Source organism: Clarias gariepinus, chromosome 6, assembly GCF_024256425.1.
Source record: "Clarias gariepinus isolate MV-2021 ecotype Netherlands chromosome 6, CGAR_prim_01v2, whole genome shotgun sequence".
NCBI classification, from domain to species: domain Eukaryota; kingdom Metazoa; phylum Chordata; class Actinopteri; order Siluriformes; family Clariidae; genus Clarias; species Clarias gariepinus.
In genome coordinates, this window is record NC_071105.1 from 3186560 (window position 1) to 3198033 (window position 11474).

Below are 11474 nucleotides of genomic sequence, written 5' to 3' on the forward strand. Positions count from 1 at the left end.
CACAAGGAACGCTTCGCTGTGCACATGCGCGTAAGCAGGGGGAACACACCCCTGACCCACCGGGCAGAAATATCACACGCTTCATGCGTGATCGTGTTTTTCCACGTGTGCAAAAAAAACAAAAAACAAACCAGAGATGTGCATGTAAACATGTTATGCTGTTAATGTTATAACTCTGGAGACATTTACACACATGAAAACAACAACAACAACAAAGTCTGGATAATGAAACAAAAAGAAATGAATAATGATTAAATTATTAATGAAACAAAAAGAAATTAATAATGTAAAACAATATAATAATAATAATAATAATAATAATAATAATAATAATGAGCAATTATATATAAAACAAACTAAATGATTAATGATATATAAAACCCAAATACCTGCAGAAAAACATTGATCAAATATTCATTAGTATGTAAAGTACAGCCGGGGCCAAAAGTTTTGAGAATGACACAAATATTAAATCTGCTGCTTCAGTGTTTTTAGATCCCTGTGTCAGATGTTATTCTGGTCTAATCAAGTATAATTACAAACATTTTATAATTGCAAGTTTATGTCAGTATTTGCAGTGTTGAACCTCTGCAGTTCACCCTGACATGCTGTCAATCAACTTCTTGCCCACATCCTGACTGATGGCACCACCTTCTTAGATTAACGAATCCTTGGAGTTTGTCAGAATTTGTCTGTGTTTTTTTTTTTTTTTTTTGTCCACCTGTGTCTTGTCCACAAGTTCTCAATGAGATTCAGGTCTGAGAAGTTTCCTGGTCATGGACCCAAAATTTTAATGTTTGGTTCCCTGAGAAACGTAGTTATCACTTTTGCCTTATGCCGAGGAGCTGCATCATGCTGAAAAAGGCATTGTTCATCACCAAACTCTTCTTGGATGGTTGACAGAAGTTGCTCTCGGAGGAGGTTTTTGTACCGTTCTTTATTCATGGCTGTGTTTTTTTTTTGTAGGTGAGCCCACTCACTTGGCACACACGAATGGTCTCAGGATGCTTTACTGTTGGCAGGACACAGGACTGTACAGATGGGTTTTATATTTCTTATATATTTTTTTACATTATGTTCCACTTTCTTATAGTGTTATCTATTTATTTATCTTTCTTATTTCTTGTTAATTGTTTTTACATTTTTAAGGTCACAGGCGGTCGTATAAGCATTTCACTGTATATCGTACTGTGTATGACTGTGTAAATTCGACTGATGGCAGACGCCACTTCTCTCCAGGAAAAACATCAGAGACAGACTGACATTCTACAAAAGGTACAGGGATTTGACTGCTGAGGACTGAAGTAAAGTCATTTTCTCTGATGAACCCCCTTTCTGATTGATTGGAGCATTTGGAAAACGAATCTTGTATGGAGAAGAAAAGGTGAGCGATACCATCAGTGATGTCCAGTCCTTGGTGATTTCTGAGGCTGGGAACTCTAAATGAACTTCTCCTCTGCAGCAGCGGTAAGTTCATAAGCTTAGCATTGTCCAAGATGTCTTGGTATGCTGAAGCATTAAGATTGTCCTTCCCTGGGGATGAGGGACCTGATATTAACATCAACTGTTATACTGAACTGTCTGCCTCCTAACACACAGTATGAATGCAGATCAATTCCTGCTCTCTGTTTCACCCAGATGAGGATGGGTTTCCTGTTGAGTCCGGCTCCTCCCAAGGTTTCTTCCTATTACCATCTCAGGGAGTTTTTCCTTGTCACTGTCGCCCTCGGCTTGTTCACCAGGGACCATTTTGATTCATTCACATTCTGTACAAACATAAATCTTTTGATTGTGTAAAGCTGCTTTGCGACAGTGACAATTGTTAAAAGCGCTATACAAACAAAATTGAATTAAATAATTGATTGAAACATCTGAATTCAATAACTAACAGGTTTGGCAAAATACTTTAGTCAATATTGCGCATTTAGAAAACTATACTGGCAGAACATTTGGGAGAAAGAATTGCAGGCTTCAATAATCCTAAAAGACACTTTTATGCTTCCGTGTATGTGAACTATATTTTTTACCTAAGGCACATCACCTGGTGTACACGAGAGGACCAGACGATCCTGATGTTCAGGTCGGTCTGTAATGCAAATCATCCGATAATGTACATTAAAATATGACCTGAAAATCACACCCTAATCCGGTCTACCTGATGCTACCGACTGACACAGCGAGGTCAGGTAGCGTTATATCTGACAGTCAAACATTCCATCGTGGAAAAAGTATGTGATCCCATAAAAAAAGTAATTTCGCCGACATTTCAGTCACAGCATGATGAGTAGACAGTATGGGATTAGAAGATCTGAAGCACATTTAAAAGGTGACAAACGCCACCTGGAGACCAGAAGTGAAGGTTATGCAGAACGTTTCCTTTACTCTAAGAAATCAAAGCACAAAAATAACTTTTTCTGTCATTAGGCCAAAAAGTTTAATGTTTTTTCATTTGGTTGTCTTTTCGGTAATAAAACATTACGACAGTAAAAATGGCACGGAGCATTAGTGTGATTAACTTAAACGGATAAAACCATTTTGAAAAGTATACTGTAAAATACAGAATTAAATCCTACATACATTTTAGGCTCCTGTGTGTTTGACCCGTACGATTCCACTTACAAAAATGCCGTTCAAGTCAAACCAGGACGTGATTAAATGTCTGCTGAACGAAGGCGTAAAAGCAATTGATGTTTACAGAAGACTTTAAGCACAGTACGGTGATGAGACACTTAGCTGCAGTAAAACGATGTAAGACGATGCCGGCCGAGAGCTCACTGCAGTTGTTCCCGTGAACATTCAACAAGCGGAACACCTAATCAGTCAAAGCGATAGATAACTTATTGCCCGAAGAGAGACACCTGTATGCGTGAACAGTATACACACTCATTCACCAACACCAGGAGCTCGGCTGAGAGTTATTGCCCCGTCTCCCGTACAGTCCTGATCTCCTGATGGACCATTAAAGGAGTTCCAGGGAGGCCAGGATGAGAATGAAGCAGACAGTCTGATCACGGCTCCGATGTACTGATAAACCTTTCTACCTTGATGGTGTCCAAGCGCTAGTAAAACACTGTGATAAAGTGCATTAGTGTAGCAGGAGGTTATATAGAGAAATAAAGGGAGTTTCTACTCTCAGAACTGTGTTCGGTTATTCTGCTCTGTTGTTAAAAGTCTCGGTTTTACTCGAACACCCTGTGACAATTCCTTGACATTTGGCATCTTCAGTGTATCTCTGACTTCGTTACTGAATCACTTCATCCGTTGGGAAACGTTCAGGTACAGCTTTACCTCTTGTCCTGGAGACTCCTTCCATAAATGTAATAAACGTATTATAACGTCAGTAAAGTCAGTTCAGGCCGTACACTTCCCTGTAAATTATTTGTTGCCATAGATACGAGGAAACGAATCCACGTCTGACAACTTCATACTGAATAACTCGGCTGAATGGTAGAATTTAATTGGCGCGACCGATGTGACTGATGTCAAGACAAAACATCACACAGGAGTAAGTTTGACATGTTTTTATTCACGCTGTTCACACTGCCATGGAGGTCTAATGAGCTCTAACGGATTTCTAGAAATATGAGTTGATCTGACGGGGCCAAATTAAACTGTTACTTTTTCAACAAAAAGCACTAAAGTTTGGGCTTTGTAGAGCTGGTTTCTGGACAAAATTTTTTTTTTCAATCGGATATGAATCGGGTCTTAAACAGAAGTAACGCTATTAAAGACTAGCTTTAAAAAACAAACAAACAAAAAAAAACCTCAAAACAAAAGCCAAACATACTTACCTTCTCCTAACACGACTAAATAAAAATATGATGGATGCAACACTCGAAGAGTTTACTGAAATACTGACAGATCTCAAACCAGATTTGTGGAAACCAGCGTCAGCTAGTAATTTAAGAACGTTTTAAACAAAGATCGTAATCGTGGAACTTCATGTCGTCATCAGAGCATTTAGGCAGTTTAAATGGCAGATTTCTGTAACGAAACAATAACGGGAAAAAAAACCCCAAAAAACAAACAAAACCAAATAAATCCCCAAGCTACTGAAACTCATAAAACAGCACAGTTTGTGATTTTTTTTTTTCTTTGCCCAAAGACAACATGCAGAATTTCTCTCCATTATTTTGTGTTTAAGACTTTTTTTTTGTTTTGTTGTTGTGCTAATTATTTCTTTTGTGAGCCGGAGCCAGAGTGAGACGATCCAGATGAGCCACGACCCCTATAGAGTTAGAGACAGGGGAAGAGAGAGAGAGACAGAAAAAGAGAGAGAAACAGAGCACAGATAACTAAGTGACAAGTCATACCATGATGAAAAAATATTCAAAGTGTGTACACCAACAGCAGACCTGCCAACCAGCGAGTATACAGGGCGTGTGTTCAATCAAAATGTGAGTGAGTGATATTTTAGAGTGTGAGACACTCTTTTTGACCAGGCAGTGCATTTGTTGTTTATGAATTTAAAACATTAATTGAAAGTAAGGACGTGATGTCAGCTTATATATGGAGTAAGACCATCGGTTGTGACGAGATCAGACAGATACCAATGTGAGGTAGGGGAAGGTAGTGGGGCTTTCAAGCCTGTCAGTAAGTATGATCGATTTCAAAACAGTTTCAATACACGTGTAAAGTTAGCTTGGCAGGTCTGCAGAATCTCCACAGAACTCAATCATCGATGATATAATAAAATGTGAAAGGAGGCCATTTTGTTACACCACATAAACCCAAACCTTTCGGACGAATTCGAGCGAGAGCGTCTTTTTTTGTTGCGTCCGGCAGAGGAAGATCTGGAGCGGCTTCTCTTCTGGCCTCGGTCTGGAGACGGCGAGGACGAGCGAGACCTCTTCCTCGAGGAGGCGGAGCCTTTCCCAGAACGGGAGCTGGATCTTTTAAAGAGGATATAGCGGGTGTTTATCCATCAGTGACGCAAACACAACAAAGCTTCAACAACACCAACAAAGGATCAACGAAAAACAATAACAGAACGGACATGCTTCCTCCTACATCTGGATAACATGTATAAATGAAAAACAAACAAACAAACAAAAAAAGTCCTTATTGCTTGACTGCAGAAGAGCAGCAACTATATAAAGAATCTTAAGATTCCTATCATATCCTTCACAATAAAAAGTGCTGCCTGTGCTCGAGTCCGAAGTGGTTGTGGTAACCACTGAGCTCGCATACACTCTCTCCCATGGGGAGCGCATGTCACCTCATTCACCTTGAGCGAGACCTCGAGCGCGAGCGGGAACCGGACGAACTCCTGGACCGGGATCTGCAACACAGAGCAACACGTTTCCAATTTCCCCCCAAACAAAGTGGAAAAAGAAAGAAAACAAACAAACAAACAAAAAAATAAACTAAACAATATTAATATTAACAATGTTATAAATTAAACAATCCTTTAATACTGTAATTTAAATGGATCCAGTTATAACAGCAGTGTGACAGTAAAGTAACATCAGTATTAACCAACATCATCATCATATTAACTCAATGGTAATGTTAACACACTTCACCCCTCACACACAACACAAAGCAACACAGAGTCTGTTTCCTGTGGACAGTTAATGAACTTTCCTAACTGTTAGAACCATTTTCCCTAAATTTTACATTTTTTGCCAACTCTGATTATCCATCGAAGTCAATAAAGTCGGAAAAAAAAGAAAAAAAAAAGTGTACATCTTTCAAGAAAAGAAAAACAGTATGACGTACACTACATTATTATGACATACAATGATATTACATTATTAATAAGGTAGCAATAGATTTAAAAATATTTTAATACTAAATTTATTGCTATATGTTATTAATAATATGTACATCAATACAAATTATACTAATGTAATATACATCATAGGGTTTTTCATTTCCTGAGATGAGTCTACATTTTTTTTTGTCCGACTCTGCATGCATATATCACGCTCAGCTTTACTTACAAATGTTAAAGAAGAAAAAAATAATTTAATAGACGCATATTAATGATAGTAGTAAGATTTATCATTGAACTTCATTAAACAACTATATATAATAAAGTTTTGTACGTGATCAAAAAGCACGACTAAACGGTCCACTAAATGAAAGGTGCATCATGAAGTTTCCATGGCAACCCTTTTCCGAAACCCCTGACATTCGTGAGCTCGCCTTTGCGTTCTGTTCTTTTGCGACGTGACCTTTCATGTTTCTACACCAGATTAGATCAGACAGAAGGAAGTGCCTCGAGCTTCCACGTCACAGATCAACACACAAACAGTCAAATCATCAGCAAACAGGTTTGAATAAAGATATTAAGCAGATACTGACATTTTGTCTGGCGTTACCCTTGACCTGTACCCTTTTACCTGGACCTGGACCGAGAGCTCGAGCTGGACGAGCGAGAGGACGAGCGAGAGGAACCCGAGACGCTGCCTTTCTTCTCCGACGGCTTCAACTCGTCGCTCGCATCCAGATCGTATTTAGACAAATCGCCATCGTCGTCGTCGTCATCATCATCATCATCATCGTTGTCATCATCATCGTCATCATCCTGAAGAAGGGTTACGCAAATGTTACTCACGCACGACGTTTATATTAACGCTAACATGATAATGTAATTAAAACCAAACCCTCACATCAAGCTTGTATTTTGACAGATCGCCATCTTCATCTTCATCGTCTTCATCATCCTCGTCTTCCACCGGCTCCTCCTCCTTTTTCTTGCTTTTGTCCTCGTCTTTTTCAGACTCTCCCTTTTTCTCGGTGTCCTTCTTGTTTTTTCCTCTAAACTTCTTTTTTATACGGCCAAACTAAAGACAAAATACAATCATTAATTAATTTTATTCTTTTTGCTACAACAGGTCATAAATGCAGAAATAATAATACTGTGAAATAAACTCTGAACTACATTTATGTATGTATAATATGTTAATGAATAACGTATAAACAATGCTTCCAGGAAAAAAATTATAACAATAAGGTTGTGATTATAATAGTCTACCTCATCATATTCTCCATCCGACTCTTCTCTCTCGTTATAAACTAAATTTTCTCTCTCATTAAAACCTCCACCGTATCCTTAAAAGGAAAAGAATAAACAATTTATTATTATTATAGTAATACCATGGGGCATATAATAATCTGGATACATGAGAGAGGTGTACCTGTTCGCTCCTCCAGTTTGGCGTATTTGGGGGTGTTGCACATGTTGCACTCTGACCTCCTGGCCCAGTTCACGTTCCCACATCTACATTGTTAACACAAGAAACTAATTATTAGTAAGTTTCACACTGTACACACATCACTCCAGTGTGTAAGATTACATCAGGCTGAAACTCTGGAAACTTTAATTTGCACTGGAGAAAACTTCCAGATATCCTGTTAATGAAAAAAACAGTTTTATACACACAATGTGTAAGAGTGTTTATACAAGTGCAGAAGAGTAAGTAGGTGTGCAACTGTATGGATGTAAGTGTGTATGAATGTGTGTAATCAGTTTAAGCGGAAGTAAGCGTGTAAGGAGAAGGAGTTGTGAAAGAGTGTGTGTCTAGACTAAAAAATAAAAAAGTGTGTGCAAATAAAAGTATGAGTGTGTGTAAGAATGTGTGTTTAAGTGTGCAAGTAAAAGTGTAAGACGGTGTGTAAATTGAAGTAGGAGTGTGTGTGTGCGCGCGCATGTGTAATTAAGACTAAGTGACTAAGAGTAAAAGAGTGAGAGTGTGTGTGCAAGTGAAAGAGTAAGTGTGTGAAAGTTAACATAGGTCTGCAGGAGTGTGCAAGAGTGTAAGTGCACAAAGAAAAGATGTGTAAGAGTGATAGAGTGTGTACAAATGAAAATGTGTAAGAGTGTGTGTAAGTGTTTAGGAATAGATGTGAACGAGTGCGTGAAAGAGTGCAAGGACACACGTGTAAGTGTGTACAAATGTGAAAGTATGTGTGACAAAGTAAGTGTGTAACTAGATGTCTTAGTGTAATTGTGGAGGTAAGACTAAGTGTGTAAAAATGTTAATTTATCTGTAAGGTTGTAAAAGTAATTAAAAAGATTTGTGCAAGTGTGTGTGTGTGAAGGCTGACGTTTTGCACTGCCAGTCGTTGGCGCTGAAGAGTCCCCTGCTCTTCTCAGCCAGGGTCTTCCCGATCTCGGTTCCTCCTGCCTTCATCAGCTTCGCGTCCGTCGTCTTCTCTGTTAAAAAATAAATAAATACATTATCTCACAAGTACACACTGCAGATGTGTGTGTTTGTGTTTAACAATGCACTGTTTATACGATGTATGCCTAATGGCAAGGGTGTGTATCATCACTAACCTCGTCCACACCTGTTACAGCTTGTTCTTCTGGCAAAGTTCACATTTCCGCATCTTAAGAAAAAAGAACAAGAAAGTGATTACATCAGAGACAGGGGTTCCACACACTGCTGTTTTAACTTGTTAAATACAACAAATCTATTAAATCGAATATGAAATGATGGTTTAGACGCTTTAAGTACAGAGGAGAAGTGAAGCACTGACAAAGTTCTTGGCAGACTTCGACGTGATGTTCCTACTGTTCCTATAGCAACACGCTGCATGTTCAACTCACACGAAAGAATTGCCTGGATGGTTCCACGTGACACGCAAACAAGGGCAGCAATGCTGTGGATTGGATTGTTCTCAGACAATGCCATTCAGAATCTTGTGCTTCAACATTTTCGGTGGTTAAGCCTGTTGAAGCTCTTCCTGATCTCTCGCTGTCTTCTAGTGATGTTCTTCGACTCTTGAAACGTGCACACCACACAAAACACCTCAAACGACTCATAAACTCGCCAAATCATGTCAAACGTCTCTGTGGCAGATTTGTCCAGTTACACATCCGTTCTTTGTTTTAATTCTCCGTCCATGATGAAACAGCAGACGTGGTAACGCATGTGGTCAGAATAGCCCTGATGTACACAGACAGACGATGTCTTTTGGCACGCTGACTTATGAAGGTCTGCGCTCCCTGTGATTGTGTGTGTAGCCCTTGTGCTTATATATGTTGGCAAATAGTCTAGAAACTTTGACACCACTTCGTATTAGCCCCGAGATCTCGTGTCTGAATCAGAGAATCGACTCAATGTTCATATGAATCATTTTAGAATAGAAAAAAAAAAAAACGACTCACTAAAGAGAATCATTTTGCATGCTAGCACTCAGGACACAACATATGGCCCTATTTATTAAGAAAGGTCACTTTGTCCTGAACAAATGTTCATAAGACAGAGTTTAGGTTAATCGATATTAAATATTAAACAATTTATTTCAATTATATTTAAGCCTAATATTTAATAAAAGGTAATGTTAGCTTGCGAGAGTTAGCTAGCATACAAAATATCACAATAGAAATAAGCTAGCAATTCTGCTAATTAAATAAATATAAATAAAAAATACAGAGATATAAAAATTACACGACTAAACACGCTTATAGAAGAGTTAAATAATTATTTAAGGTAAATACAGGCTAATTCAGACATGACGTCACCTGGCTAAGCTAGGTAGCCTGGCTAACCTTTTTAACGAACCGCTTTAGATGCGTATAAATGACGCGTTGAATTACAAAACCGCACCAGAGCTCATCTTTACACTTTACTTACTTTTTATCTGGACAAATCCAGTCTCCGTCACTCACACGAAAACTCTTCCCCGACATTTTTTTTGTGTGTGTGTGTCTCCAAAGTGGCCGCTCGCGCGGGGTCTCACAGGCAAGGACGACCGCGCCTGTTTGTTAATATTTCCCCTGATATATACCTTCTTAATTTGTGATTAAAAAACGCTATTTAATAAAACATCACTGTATGTGTGTTTGTGTATGTCGACGCCTAAAACGCTTTTCTAATATCGCGTGATGTCAACTTCAAGGTATGAAAACCGTTTGTTTTTAGACAGGCGCCTGGATTGGACACCTCACTCAGGCGATGAACAAGCCGTAAGAAGGACCTTTTCTTTCTTTTATGAGTGGGCGTGGTTATAACGTGTTGGGGGCGTGGTTCTGAAGGGCACCATAGAAATGCGTAGAGTGATTCAGATCCGAATAATTTCTAAAAGTCGATTCCTAACGGTTTACCGTAAATACATTCATACAAACATTCTGACTAGTAATTCATCCTTTTTTTTTTTTTAAATAAATAGATAATGTTTGTTTATTAAAACTTTTTTACATACTTATTAAGAAAATAAAGTCAAAAACCCGTCTCATCGTACATGCTAACGAAAAGCTCAGGTGTTCAAAAGAGTTTTCCAAGTAATTCCAAGTATTTGTATTAAATTTTACCACAAAAAACAATATTGCCTGTAAATAGAAAATAAAGAAAGAAATTAATCAAAAGTTTCAAATATGATTCGAAAGATTCAAATGTGACAGTTGCTCAAAAGAGTCGACTCAAAGAACCGATTCAGTTGTAAACGACACCCAATGAGTGTGGAAAAGTATTTAGAAAGTAAAGAAATATTACCTTCTAGGGACATAATAATATTTTATTTGATGCATCATAAATTAATTAAGATTATAGGAATAATTGTTTCTGTGGTGTAGTGATTAGCACTGTGACGTCACACCTTCAGGGTCTGGGTTCGATTCCCGCCCCAGGGTCGGTGTACAGGGAGTTTGCATGTTCTCCCTGTGCTTGATGGGTTTCCTCCGAATACTATTGTTTTTTTCCAACATTTAAAAAACATACAGATTAGGTTCATTGGTGTTTCCAAACTGCCTGTGGTGTGTATGTGTGTGTGTGTGTGTGTGTGTGCCCTGAGATGGATTGGCACAATGTCCAGGGTGTACTCCAGCTCATGTCCAAAGTCTCCTGGGATAGGCTCACCCCAACCCCCCCCTCCTGGCCCTGCATACAGGATAAAGGGGTATAGATGATGAATGAATAAATCACAATTATGATAATCAATTCATTTATGAAATGATGTTTCGAGTAAAATATGAAAATTACACTAGGTATTTAATTGTAGAATTATTAACTTGTCATTACTGTTGAATATATTAATACATGATAATTCATTATAAACATTAATATACAGTACATTAATTTTTAGTTATATGCTACATTAGATGGTTTGATATTTTTTAAACTGTTATTAATTTAAATAGTTATAGATTTAAATATATAACTATTTAAATAGATAGATAGATGGATAGATAGATAGATAGATAGATAGATAGATAGATAGATAGATAGATAGATAGATACTACTTTAGATTTAAAGACAGATATCCTTCTTTATCCTCTTGCATTCTTTCTTGTGCTTTCATTTGGAATTCAGGAGATCGGTTTCTGCTTAAGCAGATGTTTAGGACATTTTTTTTCGAAATCTGATGACACAAAGATCATTCTTTATGCTTTATACTGATTTCATTAAGGTTTTTTAAATAGATACTATCTGATATCACCCAGATGTAGATGGGTTCCCTGTTGAGTGTGTTTCCTCTCAAGGTTCTTACTATTGCCTTATAAGTTTTAAGTTTTTCCATG

General features: G+C 37.9%; 1 protein-coding gene across 1 annotated transcript; it reads right to left on the minus strand.

The window, feature by feature from the left end:
• Positions 1-3506: 3506 nt before the first annotated feature.
• On the minus strand, positions 3507-9842 carry zranb2 (zinc finger, RAN-binding domain containing 2). The gene is made up of 10 exons (XM_053499357.1): positions 9591-9842; positions 8288-8340; positions 8056-8164; positions 7146-7228; positions 6983-7059; positions 6618-6791; positions 6348-6532; positions 5228-5281; positions 4737-4892; positions 3507-4228 (listed from the first exon to the last, which is right to left on the minus strand). Exons 1-10 carry the CDS (start codon positions 9644-9646, stop codon positions 4174-4176), a joined length of 1002 nt encoding a protein of 333 aa, XP_053355332.1. The 5' UTR covers positions 9647-9842; the 3' UTR covers positions 3507-4173.
• Positions 9843-11474: the final 1632 nt, after the last annotated feature.

What these genes read in the sequence shown, in the direction of transcription:
- zranb2 (XM_053499357.1), bottom strand. Translation starts at nt 9,646, where the DNA reads ATGTCGGGGAAGAGTTTTCGTGTGAGTGACGGAGACTGGATTTGTCCA. An exon ending in CTGTAACAGGTGTGGACGAG is followed by an intron (nt 8,165 to 8,287) that starts GTTAGTGATGAT and finishes ATTTTTTAACAG; the next exon opens with AGAAGACGACGGACGCGAAG. An exon ending in AACGACTGGCAGTGCAAAAC is followed by an intron (nt 7,229 to 8,055) that starts GTCAGCCTTCAC and finishes TTAACAATGTAG; the next exon opens with ATGTGGGAACGTGAACTGGG.